This window comes from Odontomachus brunneus, unplaced genomic scaffold, assembly GCF_010583005.1.
Source record: "Odontomachus brunneus isolate Ranch 3 - 2012 unplaced genomic scaffold, Obru_v1 Obru_scaffold_078, whole genome shotgun sequence".
NCBI lineage: Eukaryota > Metazoa > Arthropoda > Insecta > Hymenoptera > Formicidae > Odontomachus > Odontomachus brunneus.
The window spans coordinates 528772-543186 of record NW_022639528.1 but is presented as its reverse complement, the minus strand read 5'-3'; the positions used below and the strand labels follow the sequence as shown (position 1 = coordinate 543186).

The window sequence follows — 14415 nt, the reverse complement described above, 5'->3', positions numbered from 1 at the left end:
AGAGAGAGAGAGAGAGAGAGAGAGAGAGAGAGAGAGAGAGAGAAAAGTCAGGCGTGAGAGAGCGAGAGAGCGTGCACACGCAGCACGCTCACGCGCTCGCGTGCACGCATTCGCAGCGCGCGTGTAGCCGGCTGCGAAAACCGGCGTGCGAAAAGCAACCAATGGCGAGCAGAGGCGGGAGTCGGTGGGGTCATCCACGTGGTTCACGAGCGTCCAATCGCGGACTCGCCGCCGGCGGATTTCGAGTTGGTTTCCCGCTCGGCGTTCGCGTTCGCGCGCGCGCAAGAGAGAGAAAGAGTGAGAGAGGGACGGACGGGAGGAAAAAAAGCAAGAGAATGCACGCGCGAGGAGCGAGGAGAGAGGCACGAATTCGCGAAAGAGAGAGAGGGAGAGAGATGCTAGCGACGGTAGAGGGAAAAAAGAGAGAGAAAGACGAGTTTGCATCGCATCTCGACTCCCCCTTTCCTCCCGTAGCCTGGGTGGCAAAGGGGTGAGAGAGAGGGGCACAGCACGCCGAACGCGAGAGCCCCTTAGACGTCGCGTCGTGGTCTAGCCAAAGAGAGGAGAGCCTGGTAGGAAGGTGCGTCGTCGTTCGCAAGAAGGAGAGACGGAGACAGAGAGAGGGAGAGTGAGAGAGAGGGAATCGCTCGGACACGGCGCGAATCGACGCAGGAGAGAGAGAGAAGGAGAGACGGACCGGTCAACTCGCGCGCGTCTCTTAAACTTGGAGCGGTCGGGGAGAACCATTTCTGCGAGGACACGCCGGCCGGTCTCCATCGTCGTCGGTTTCTGCGAGCTGCTGACGGACAGCCACCGGAAGCGCGTCAGATTCGCGCAACAGCGCCGCGTTCTCGAGTCGTCACCGTGAGAGACGGACAGACAGACAGACAGACAGACAGACAGACAGAGACAGCGAGTGAGACCGCACACACAGTCGTCGCCTATCCGCGGATCGAGCGGCTCGCAGTCGGCTAGTCGAGAGGCGCGAGGAAGCCAACAGCGGGAAACAAAAGAAGGTGTCAGCCCGATCGAGGACCGATCTCGTCGCAGAAATCGCCCGAAAGGACCTCCGTGCTCTCTCGTCCTCGTGTTCCTGCCTCTCGCGTGTGCAGCCCGTGACCCACGCGCGACCCGCGCCGTGTTCTCTCTCTCTCTCTCGTGTCCGCGAGCTCCAGCCAAGATACCGCGCGTACCGTGTCCCGGCGTGGACCAGCCATCGTCGTCTCGATCATCGTCTACGCTCTCCGAGAAACAACGGACGCCTTCCTTCAGGTCCCCCGAAAAGTCGACCGAAAATCCGCCGAGAACTTTCACCACGTCGTGTATCGCTGGTATCAACCGCGCCGTTTACCGCTCCATCCGACCGTCCATCCCGCGCATCACGTTCTCCAGCTCGCGATCCTCGTGATCTCGGTGTCGTGTCGCGCGCGCATCTCTTCTCTTCGCTCTCTCCCATCAGCTCTCACGGGGTCCACGTAGGCCCCGGATCTACGACGAGGTCAGTACTCGAAGCCGGGTACGCGAGTCCGCGCGCGCACGCGCACCGAATTGTCGCCGTTGAGTCCGACACACGTGACCGAACCGCGAATTCGGTGGAAGCCGGCATCGTAGCGTCAAGCAGAAGCAGCGAGCAGCCAGCCACCATGTCGAAGCTCTACGTGGGCAATCTGCCGTCAGATTGCAACGAGAGCACCCTCAGGCAGCTCTTCCAGGAGCACAGCCTGGCGTGCACCACGATCCTGGTGAAGCGCGGCGGCTACGCCTTCGTCGATTGCGCCGATCAGTCCACAGCCGATCGGGCGATCGACAAGCTGAACGGTGAGTTGAACGATGTGAGATGAAAGATCGTGTTAATCTTGGTGCTTTTCGTCTCGGCGCTTGATACAATGCTTCTCACACGTTGCTTCATCATCCATACGACCACGACAGAGAGCGAGCACGACCATGACGATGACCAAGGAAGAAGAGAGGAAAGAGAGGAGATCGAGGAAGAACGTCGCCCGTCTAGCCTAGCCTCAACTAGCCTCGCCTAACCTCGCCTAGCCTTGCCTTGCGTCGCTTTGCTCATTTTTTTGTACACTAATAAAACGCTTTTGCCGCTTTGCCACCTTGCTGCTGCTTTCTCCCAAGCTTATGCGAGTTGTCGCGAGCTTACGAGCCGGCTCCGTAAACATTAGTCGATTGATGCTTACGGAAGTGCGCCCGTGAGAATCGTGACGAGCTGTGTGATCTAGCGAAGTGTGATTTTACGATGAGATCTTGCCGGCAAATCTTCCTCAGGAGCTATCTCCTGAACGGTTGAATGAGCGTAGAACCTTCGATTCTGAACCAGCTCAGCCGTTCAGATCGTATCGATGTCTTTTCGCTTGCAAATTCGTGCTGCCTGCAAGATCTCGCTCTGTAGTTAACGCTAATCTGCGTCCATTTGATTCTCATTCCCGAACTGAGAATCAGTTGGCCGTAGTAGCATTGATAATGCGAACCTTCGTCTCCGCTCTGACGTTGTAATATATCATGCTTTGTTATTAGACGCTTTTCATCAGATCGTGTAAGAACCGCGGAGCGTAGGGATCTGCTTTAGCATGTCTCTGACGCTTTCAAGACGCCAGCGCGAGCATTTCCCAAAGGAGATTCGCGAAAGGACAGACCGAGCTGTCCCTCGGGAGGCTCCCCAGGGAGAAATGTTTGACACATCGTCATCATATCGATAGTCAGTCGTCGATTATGTTTTATTTGCCACGCTCGCGCTCCGATGTGAAGTTATACAGTTGCAGTTTCGAAATGTTTCCGGTGTTCAGCAAGATAATGACTATCAATATGACGACAGAGATGGCCAATGTCATCGCGCAATTATCGAAAAATGTAAACCGCGCGAGTCCTAATTATATCTTAGTAGAAATGTGAGTGTATAGAGCGTATCAAACTCTCCAAGTCTCTGAATAGTGATGAGGATAACGTCATGAAATTAACGACGATTAATGATTGTTTCAAGGAACAGCCTCGTGTTATGTAAAAAAGTATAAGAACCCATCTCTCCGTTTCTCTCATCGAGGAGATACTTGGCTGTTTCCCCTCTCTCTCTTTCTCTCTCAACTGCAATGTTTATTATCGCTATTGATTAAAAGCTTATAAAAGAACACAAGGTGAGACGGAAAAGCAATGCCTGGCGGTCAGAATGACTCGTTCGACCGGTGACAAATGGATAAATAGTGCCGTTTAGTGCCACTCGGCGCGTTTGAGCCTCTTCGGCTTCAATCATCGGGACGCGACAAGATTGAAACTACACAAACCACCGGCGGCATGAAGCTCGCGCGGGACGAGCCGCACAAATTTACGAGCGTCCGGAATTAGGATATCGCCCAACGTTGCGCGAACACATGAACGAGTGAAACGCGGACGTTATATCTCGAGTGGCCACACTTCCTACGGCTCCCCAAGAGAAGATTGCCCAATTCGCGATCGACGAGCGTGCGTCCGCGCGCGGTCCGCTTTGAGAACCGCTGAGCTCCGGGCCGCTTCCGCCGAAAAAAGGCGGTCTTTTCGCCCACGTCGTATGTCCTCGACACGCGGCACTAAAATTCCTTCTAATCTCATCCAGTCTTTCGTCCCGTGCTCGTCCTGTACGCGCGCGAAGATCTAGCCGAAAATCGCAGCCAAGAAGTCTCATCTCGTGACTGAACCGCTGAAAACTATCGGCAATCGACGTTCGATCAATCGGTATCCGTGCTCTGAAGATAATCGGGAACATCGGAATCAGCAAGATATGTTAATCTGCAGCGTGTTCTATGAATCAAACGAACCAAATCGGGCATAATCTTGTCGAACTCTTAAGCTCATATCAATAGGTGGAAACTTGTTCTCAAATGAGAAACTCGAACGTGAACTCAGAGTTGAATGAGAGCCTCTCCAGTTGAGTCGCGATTACAGACGTAAATGTCGCGTAGATCGCGATTCAGCTGAAATACTTGGATGGAACTCTGAATAAAGTTACTCAAAACTTGCCTCAAGTAAGGTATTCAGTCTAAATTTCGAGTTATAGATGTGAATTTGTCAGTTGAATCGCGATCAGATATTTGGTGTGGCATCTGTTATTCAAGTGAAGAACTCAAATCTAACTCTATATTCGTATCTGAGTATCTCATGTGGGACAAAAGTTTCAAGCAACAACTGTTAACACGAGCCTGAGTACGCCGTGTGAAACGAGTTTCATGTGACAACTATTAATACGGGCCTTAGACTCGACTAGACTCTCAACGTGTGCCTATCGCTCGTCTATCACGGCACTCACTCGACTTAATTTCTGCATCGAATCGGAGCAAGCGACGTCATCGTCGTATTTCGCGTCCTATTTTCCGCGAAGACAGTTTCGCCCGGTCGCCTCGCGCGGAAAACTTATTCACGTGATGGGACACAGACGCACGCATCAGCAAAATGGCGCCAGCTACGTCGCGACAAGGTCGCGCCTGTGTGCTCGCCTCGGCGATAAGTCGCTGATAATCGCGGACGCGTCGGCCAACATGCCGTTTGTCGATCGCGCCGATTACGGGGCCCCGGCTGTTCCCGCCAAAGCGAAGGCTAGGTGTACTCGAGGGATTTATCAACGGCGAGACAACAGTCGCGCTCTGAGAGCGAGAGACGTCGTCGATAGACTTTTTTCTATTTCGCGTCTAGATGCTGGCGACGCTTATTCTTTAGAAGACTTGTAGTGCCGTTGACTCGTCGATTCTCGTGTTACACCGCTGACAGAGATCTTTTAACCTCGCTCATGTTCTCGAGATGTTTCATTTGTGCGACTCCTCTCGCGCCTTGTCGCGCCGAAACAGTGCCTCTCGAAACACCTGCTTTTCGCGATGTTCTTCTCACGTAAAATATGCGATATATCGCAGGAACAGTTTAAAATATTTATCTAAATCCCTGGCATATGGGGGAACTTTCTGCTTCTCTCTTTCTCCTGTAAGACGCGGTGTAGTCCGCTTCTGTCCGTTGAGACGTGTAGCGTCTCGAACTGCAAAAATCGCCGGCCGACTGGAAGTTAACTATGCATAACGAAACGTCAGGCGGACGCGAACGCGTGTGTCCGTTAATCGCTAGACTGTCGGTGACTATCCTAGTCGAAACGACTACTTCACTGGACTACCTCCAAAAGAAATCCAAACAGCGTGCCCCAACTCATCGTGGCTCGTCTGAAAGCTTCATTCACAAAACTCGCGTTGCCTCCTGCCGATGATCTCTTCTGTCCTTTTCCTTTCGTTTCTGAAAGAAAGAATCTCGATGAATAAATTGGAGAAATTTGCAGCAAGGCTGCCGGAAATTGTGGAGGAAAATTATTAGAGAAAAATGTGCATAGAAAGATCTCGTTCGGAGAAACGATACTTTCCTGAGGATAACTTCGGGACGGATGGAAGCCGGAAAAAGGGAATTACCGCGGACACGCCGCGTCCTTCGCTCCACGTCGACCCTTTCGCGACTGAGCTCGTCATCTCGGTATGATCCTGACCTAACGTTCCCAGCGACTTATCCCGGCGATCGTGAGAATTTGGACCGGCACTTGACTAGAGCTCCGAGTCACGCCCGCGCGAATAGTCGGTCGGCGGGTCTCTCTCCCGGGCAGCCGAAGAGAAGAAATGTGGTCAAGGTCACGAATGGCCGCGCGCGCGCTCATGACGTATGAGCCCCCTCGTCGCCCCCGCCTTCACCTTCGTCGCCACCGCCACCGCCGCGTCGCCGTCTTCTCCGAGGCTGAAATTTACATCGCGAATAGCCGCCGATCTCATCTCCTCGGCCCTCCTCCGCCTCAGCCCGCCGAAAATCGGTTAGTCACACTCGTCACGTTCCGCGCGGCCATGCCTGGTATCCAGATCATAAATTCCATTGACGACTCTGTAGCTCTCTCGTGCGCTCTCGCGCCCATCGGCTACCTCATTACGGCGTGTTAGTGCACGCACGTGCACAAGCGCCGTTGTTCGCGGCCACGTTTCACCCTTGATCTCCCGACGAGGAAACGGCTAGAACTCTCTTTTTCTCTTTCTCTCTCTCTTGCTCTCGCTGACACTAACTTGCTTCGAACACAATATACAACGCGAGAAAAGTATTATTTCTCCTTCTTCCGACGTAGTGCACAAGTAGAGCAGAAAATCATGACGGAATGATCGAATTGTAATTGAAAAGTGAGTTTTTTTAATCATCTTCTCGTCACTGTGACATCATTTTGACATCACCGTGGTTGTTTGCTCTGCCTAGGTACACTGTAATTAGAAAACAGTCTCGTGAAATTAAAATAACGTGTTTGGTGCAGAGACAGAATATCAGGAAAGTGAAGTTTCTGGGAAGAGAACAATCGTGTTGTGTGATTTTTATGTAAGAAAATTACAAATATTTCAAATTTTGGATTCTCCAAAAAATCAGTAAACATATTATGTTATATTTTATTTTATTAATACTTTTCTTTTACAATGTTTACGCGGTGATTCTACATGGAGAGAATTTTATAGTGAAAAGCACTATCGGATCTTATAACTAAAGAACTCTACAGTAATTCACTATCCTTTCAGTTTTTTTCACATCTGCTACTTATATATTTTATAAACTGTGTTATTAAAACACTTGCCACGTTTCCAGCAAAATTTATTATGTTCCTCAGCAAGATCTTCCCGACGGTCTGTTCCTGGACTACTGAAAACACAGTAAAATTGTTGACAAGAATTTACACAAAAAAAAGAACTATAATATTCTCTCCGTGCATATATAATGTCGAGAAACTTTCGTTTCTAAATGGAAAACTCTTGGAGGAATAGAACGACAGTTCGCAAATTCGCCGAAGGGCGCGTCCGTCCCTGAGATGTGTCTTCGCGAATTTAGAATTTATACGCGATGCGAAGAGCGCGGTAAAAACTTGGAATCGGTACTTTCTTACTCCCGGGCGGTTTCCTCCGAGGTATAATCATACCCCTTAGCCGATATATCGAGCGCGCGCGCAAGGGCTGCTTAGAAGCGAGCTACAGGAAGGAGAGCCGGGACGAGGCTCTCTCGGAGCGATTCATGGCGAACGCTTTCTCTCCCTCTATTTCGTTAGCAATACGGTCGTTGCTTCTGCAGCGCAGGGGCCGATCCTCGGATACAATGCCGCGCGAAGAGCGTTACCGAAGAGCCGAGGCCAGAACTAGTTTGGTGGGTTGTTGAGTTAGGTTTTAGAAGAACTCTACCAAAGCCGCGGCCTAATCGGGCTTTAGGCGGCTCGCACGCCGCTCTGCCTACCGAACAACCTAAACTATGTTCGTTCGCGTCGTTTTAGAGCAGTTGTTATGTCAAGGCGCAAATATAGATACTTTCGTATTGATATTCGCCATTTGCGAATATCGCCGTCGCCATCACCAAATTAGTCTGTTTTAACTGACCATTTTTCTCTCCCGCAATTTTGCTTACATACAATATAATTGTACATCATGAAACTGTACGGAAAGGGAATTTTATAGAATAACTACGGAAATTTGCAAACGAGGAGTAGATAGATATTCTGCAGTGATTGACTGTCTTTTCGTTTGCTATTTATATTTCAGCCACTAAAATCTGTTATTGAAAGATTTACTGTGCTCGTAGCGAAATTATTGTTCCTTAGTAAGATATATCTTACCGGCTTTACTACTCTATTAGGAACATAGTGAAATTGAAAAGAATTTATACACGAAGAAAATATATTATAGCTTTTTCCCCATAATTTTTTAAAATTTTACTATATGTTTTTAGTCCAGAAATAAAAACTGTCAGTATAGACATAGTAAACATAGCAAATGTTTTAGTAGCACATTTAAGTTTCTAAAATGTAAGTGGCACATACACTGAGAGAAAAATTATCTTAAAATCAACAAATATTTCCTTGGTGCGTGCCATTAACATATTTACTTAAATCTACATTCTCTTTACTTAAATCAAATATTGTTTACTTGATTTAAATAAACAATATTTGATTTAAGTAAAGAGAATGTAGATTTAAGTAAATATGTTAATGGCACCCACCAAGGAAATATTTGTTGATTTTAATTTTTCTCTCAGTATAGAAAAGGATAATGAATTATTACATAATGTCGATCTAATCCTCAATTGCAAAATCCAATGGTAATTTTTATTACAAAATTCTCCGTGTATAAAACGACTTTTGTTACAATATTGTCTCCGTGCATCTGTTGGGATTAGTAATAATTAATTACTCATTTGAGAATTTGAATTAAGTAGTAAAATGTAATAATATAAATCGCCACTTTCTCGTGTGTCACGAGAAGTATAATTATTTTAAAATTATGTACACACACCCTCGTAGTTACGTATATAATTTGAAAATAATTTTCCCTTTTTCTCCCTCTGACGATGTGTCAAACACAAGGAGGAAAGCCATAACACGGATAGATTATTATCTCCTCGGGCTAACATCATCAGTACCTCATTTATTTCAACATTATGTGAACCTGAGGGGAATACAAAGCACATATATATATATATATATATATATATATATATATATATATACATATATATATATATAATACATGCGCTCTCACTCACTCGATAATCCACGAAAATCCACGAGATACGGGAACGATTTTCGAGGATTTCCCCGAGGACCGCGTTTTCTCCAAATTCCACATTAGCCGCACAGACGACGCGATAACGTGCCGCGTATGCACGTGCGTGCACGGCATGCGTCTTCCTCTTTCACAGCCGGCGTTCGTGCACGCCACTCCGTGCACGCCGCGATCTTGGAGACACGAAGTCGGGCCCGAACCCGACGAGACGCCAACAGGAAGCTGCCACATTCTTCCATTCTGCCAGTCTCTCGCCGCCTTCTTCTTTCCTGGTAGCACGCCGCATCGATCAGCCGTTATCCGTTGTGTCTTAACTTCGCTCGCGAATTTCGTTGTTTATCGGCACGCGAATCGCGAATTTTTCTCCGAACGATTTCTTTCTCTCTCATTAAAATTAAGTAAATTAAGAATACTTATTCCTTCTTACATATTACTGTTTATAATTACGTGAGTTTGTTGCGTGCAATTGATACTGATGTTCGCGCAATGTTCATTTTGCGTAGAAGAAACAAAAGATATGTTCTAATCTGAAAGGAAAAATTATTTCGTAATATTGAATTTGAAGAACTTTATATATATATATGTGTTCATGCGCGGGGATATACACTGTAGTTTCTACACCGACGTGAGCAGACGCCGAGTGCGAGGGTTCACACCCGCCAATGCGCTCTCGAGAGCTAGAACGAGCAGATGCTCCTAGGAATACATTATTCGCATCCAAAACTGCCTGTACTCCGCACTCGGCATACTCCTTTTTCAAACGTCCGTAAGAGACGTCCCATTTGCTTGGAAAAAAAGAGAGAAAGAAAGAGAGAGAAAATTTCGCATTCCTCTTTCCCTTTCGTGAAACTCTGCTTAAACGTCGCCAGCCGTCCCGATCATTACGACGTATTCATTACAATCTTGATCATATCACGCACTTTTTTTCATAAATATCAGAGGGTCAGTACAAAGTTATTACGGTCTAAAGTGCAGGCGTCTATCTATAATGAAACGTCGCGACAATAATAGGACGTAAAATAAACATTTACACGCGATAAACAAGAGATTGATGTACGAGCAGCGCTTTTTTTCGACGAGAATCTCTCATTCATTTTGTGGCGTGCGTCACGCTTTCGAAAATTACGATTAAGATAGATACATCACGGCGATTTGTATCGTTGTCTCACTTAACTTCGGTATCGCGCAAGAAATCGTGTGTAATTTCCATATGTATCTCGTAATTCGACGCACTTCGTCGCCGCGAAAGTAAACCGCTTCATAAACGTCTTCTCTTTTTCTCCTGCTCGGCCGCGACACGGCGCAGGGACCTTCGAAAAAAGTGCAATGACTCTGTATTATTTCTCGCACCTTTTCCTCCGGGGCGTATGCGCACCTCGTGTACGCGTACCAGCGGATTTTATGCGACCGAATAAACATGTCCGCGCAATCTCTTCCTTTTTTGTAATCGCTGCCCGCGGCCTGGCCGGCTTGATTTGTCGCGTGCCTGCTCGGGACCACCTGCCCCCGAAAAAAGTTACCTGTTAACAGTGCACCGGTAACCGACACTGATGGGGCCTTACGATTCGCCTCTCTTCCTCCTCTTCCACCACCACCTCCTCATCCTCTTTCTCGCACAGGGCCGACCAGCCTTCGAGCGCGAACACCGATTCAGCTCTCTTACGACGGAGTAGTCTTGACATGAAGTCAACGGGAGAAAGAGACGAGAGAATAGCAATTATTATAATGAAGCTTTCTCAGTTAGACGACGAACACGATCATTATTACTTACTGTTTTAATTCGCTGCACCTGATTGATGCATATCATTAACTGCGTTCTGAGAAAGCAAAAACTCGGCACGTTTCTGACTTCACAATTTTACTTGACCGTCCAGACATCTCGCGAATCATTTATTAATATCGAGTATACGCGCACGGAAAACAAGTTTGGTTGGATTTCCACCGGATTTCTCTGAAATATGAACGAGCGCGACGTCCCGATTCGAATTATCAGAATTCTGTTCAAGCTAACAAGATTTCTGGTTAACCCTTACCAGAACCATACGTTTCACTTCTCGGTGAAGTTTCTTCAAACTTAGCATGTGGGAGATTTCGGGATCGTTGATCGCACAAACTTGAGATCAAGAAGTTAAAATTCGAAATGGCGGGTTCAATGTAGTGACAATAAGTTTTCAAAATCAGCATTATCCGAAAATAACAATGAAATATTTACATTTTTTTACAAGAAATAGCAATCATATCATCAATATTTCAATATATTGTAAAAAATAGGACTTACAGAAAATTTTGAAAAAATTTGTGCAAAATACTGTTAATTATCCTTAATTTCAATGTATCGATTTCGAATAGTTCTAAAATGATTTTTATCGAAAAAATGCCTTTTTTGCTTTTTTTACTTGCTTATAATAATTTAACAATTAAACATTCAAATTATTTTTTTATTTATTTCTAACATCTTGAACTTATGAGAGAAAGAGAAAGAGTCTATAATAATAATACAATCGACTATGTTTACTCATAAGTTAGTTAAAATCATTAAAAAAAAGGTAAGTAGGATGTTAGCGTCTCATTATGATCAAAGGGTTAACTTGAACAGGTAACTTCAACCGTCTCCAAGTGTTTTCTAGTTTATTCATATTAAACTAGTTTAATTCAACCAAACGTTCTTCCTGTGTGTGATTACGCGTGTAACATCGCGCTTGTACCGAACGATCCGTCTTTCCAAGTATAATGAGCGACTCGTCTAAACAGAAACTCACAGAATTCGCATCTCGTCGTTTCCGATTCTAGATCAGTTCGGGTTCGCGAGAGGTTGGTGAAACCTTACGCTCGCGTTGCAGGAGCGGTGCAACGCGCTCCTCAACGGCGACTCGACCACGTGTCGTTATCTTCGCGGTGCATACGAATTAGTGCAGCAAGGTGCAAGCGTGACCGGCGCGCTGCCTGTCCACAAGGCTCGCACAATGTGTCACTGAGAGAGAAAGAAAGAAAGGCAGAGAAAGAGACAGAGTCGACCAGGCACTTGATATCTACTAGTATTAACTGGTATCAGCCAGCTGCGCGAACAACACCTCGAGCTCTCTGAATAGAGGCGGTCGAAAAGTCGAAATGCCGATGCGGCGCGGAGTCGTGTGTACTTGTTGCTTCTCCTGCAGTATATATCTGCAAACATATTTCCGCCAAGCTAGATCAATCGTCGTGTCGCGAAGTCTTCCGCACATGAAACGCGAATCGTTTCACGGTTGACGTGGACGCACAGGAACGGGCCGAAATCGCCGAATGATAGGCGTTCACGTTACACTGCCACCTTCGAAAAAGCGCGGATAACACGTGGATAACGAAATCTTATCTCGCGCAAAGAATAATCAGGTCTGCTGCGGCCGCGCGCGATCCCATCTTATTTCAAATCCTGCGGGCCAGAGTTTTCCGAATTCAATGACGACGTAAATAGAGTCTCAGGGCTCTCTCGAGTGGAAGAAATGCGCGGCGACGAGTCCGCGAAGAGGAAGGAAGTGCTATCTTTAGCGCCGCGCGCGAAGACTGGCCGCGTAGTGTCTGTCCCGCGCACTCCTCCCTTCCTTTTCCTCCTATTCGTTTCCCCTTTGTCGTCATTCACCGTCACAAAGCGACTTCGCTTTACCACGAGAAAAAGGTAATAAAAACGATAAACGATTATTATCGACGACATTCCCACGTCGTTTTAAATCTATCTCGATCTGTTCGGAGAAATGTTTCGATGGGAAAATCTCTCCAGAAGGGAAGATGATCAAAAGGGTTCTTGAACGTAATGACATTTCTCTTCAAAGATACGTGATCTCCGAAATGTTTAGTTGTAAGCACTCGTTCTTTATTTGCTTCTTGATCTCCCTTATCGCGCTTACTTTAGGAACGCATTTGCGACCGCCTCGAATCCCGGACTGGAAAAATATTCCACTTACGTATTGTTGAGTCACCAGTTACGTTGGTTTATGTAATCGCTGATCGCTCCTGGATGATTCAATCGCGCGTAACAGAGGAGATGACCCTCCTTTTCTATCATTCACATCAGTCTCTTGTTAATTTAATACAAGTGACTCTTTCCCAGCAGAGACAATTTTACATTTTTTCCCTCTGAGATAATTCTATTTTTATCTTATGTGAGAAATGTTTTCTTATAGCTTATATTTTCCTTTTTATATTTATTATATATGTCCTATTCATATTTATTTTATATCTTATATTTTTCTTTCTGTTTCCTTTTTGCATTCAATCGTTCTCGAAACATAAAGCATTTTTCTTCCACTCTTTCTCTTTCTGTCGTGCTGCCTCTCTCCTGAAATCTCGCCGTCTTTGTCCCTCGTGGCCTTTGCTCGACTGCTCGAAGACACGTGTTTGTTTTAGATACCCGGCCATTGACTTCCCGGCAAATAGCGCGCCGCGTCACCCGCCAGTTTTCGGCGGAACGAAAGCGCCTAGCGTCGCGATCGAACACTGCTTCCTGTCCCGCGTTACTAGCTTGTCGTCCGTGCGGCCCACATTTGGTAGCTAAATGTGGCCGTCCGATTCTGAGTTTCAGTTAAAAGGCAAGACGGCGAACGTGTCAATGGAAGCCAAGCTCCATTGAATTCGTTCAACCGCCTTCCCGACAACCCGCTTCTCGCTCGTGTCAGTGTTTCACGTTTCATGCAGTCACTCGACAGATAATTGAACATCGACGAAATGTTGCAACACAGTGCATGTGCACATTATAGAAATGGGCAAAATTGTACGCAATCCCAGAAAAAATAAAAGAAATGGAGAGTTTATAAAAATCAATTTTCTCGAAACCATGTTTTCAAGATCGATGTACAAGATTTCTTCAAACTTTCCACGTATTTTTAGTACACGAAGAGAATATTATAGTTCTTTTCATATCAATTTTATTATGTTTTTAATAGTCCAGGAATAGAAACTTTCAGTAAGATTTATCTCTTGCTAAGGAACATAGTTGCTCAAATTTCGTTAGATTTTAACATCACATTTCAGTCTAAAATATAAGTAGTTTATATGAAATAAAACATGAAAAAATAATTTTTGTATTTTTGTACTTGCAGCTAAAATATTTGTACTTGCAGCTAAAATATTTTGTACTTGCAGCTAAAATATTTTTTTATATACGATTTCGTTGGCATCATTCTGTTTTTACTTGTGTCAAGTACATGTATTATTGAGCAGTTTGATTTCGTAACAATGACCAATTTCATAGTCGCAACATTATTTGCCCAATTACTCACTTATAACTTTCAAATTTACTTCATCCATGCATTATTCTGAATATCGTCGTATGTGGATATAACTAAGAAATAATTTCGCCGTGTAAAAACGATAGAACGGTGGAAGCAGAGGAAAAGGGAAAGAAGAAACTTGAGACGTGTATCGACGAGGCAGGCTCGTGTTCTCGTGAATTTTGACGGAAATTCTGCAACTTGTTAAGGAGAAGCCAAATAGCACACTGGTATTATTCGAACGGCCATTACGACTGTCCCGTTAATTCCTAATCGTGATAGCGTTCGTGGCCGATGAAACTGTCAATTAGCATCGGAGAGTAGCCTCGGTGAATTTCGAACCAACGAACGAATGGACTCGTAAAAGCCTGACTTTATAACGAAGTCTTGCTTTCTCGTATATGTCTTTTCCTGATTTCATCGAACCTCATTGATAAACCTCCTCTCGTAAGACTTCGGGCTCGATTTAAAAAAATTCCATCACTCGGATCAGTCGTTAGGAATGTCTCTTTCTCTTTCTCTCAAGAGAGAGAGAGAGAGAGAGAGAGAGAGAGAGAGAGAGAGAGAGAGAGAGAGAGAGAGAGAGAGAGAGAGAG

At 45.8% G+C, this 14415-nt stretch overlaps 1 protein-coding gene across 3 annotated transcripts in view; it reads left to right on the top strand.

Moving 5' to 3' along the window:
• Positions 1–758: 758 nt before the first annotated feature.
• LOC116847478 (insulin-like growth factor 2 mRNA-binding protein 1) overlaps positions 759–14415 on the top strand; it is a 147957-nt gene continuing 134300 nt past the window's right edge. The window contains exon 1 of one of the 3 annotated variants that reach the window (XM_032822519.1): positions 759–1818. In XM_032822519.1, the coding sequence (XP_032678410.1) occupies positions 1644–1818 (175 nt within the window). In that variant the 5' untranslated portion in view covers positions 759–1643. The remainder of the gene's footprint in view (positions 1819–14415) is intronic. The other 2 variants (XM_032822517.1, XM_032822518.1) reach the window with 2 other exon arrangements.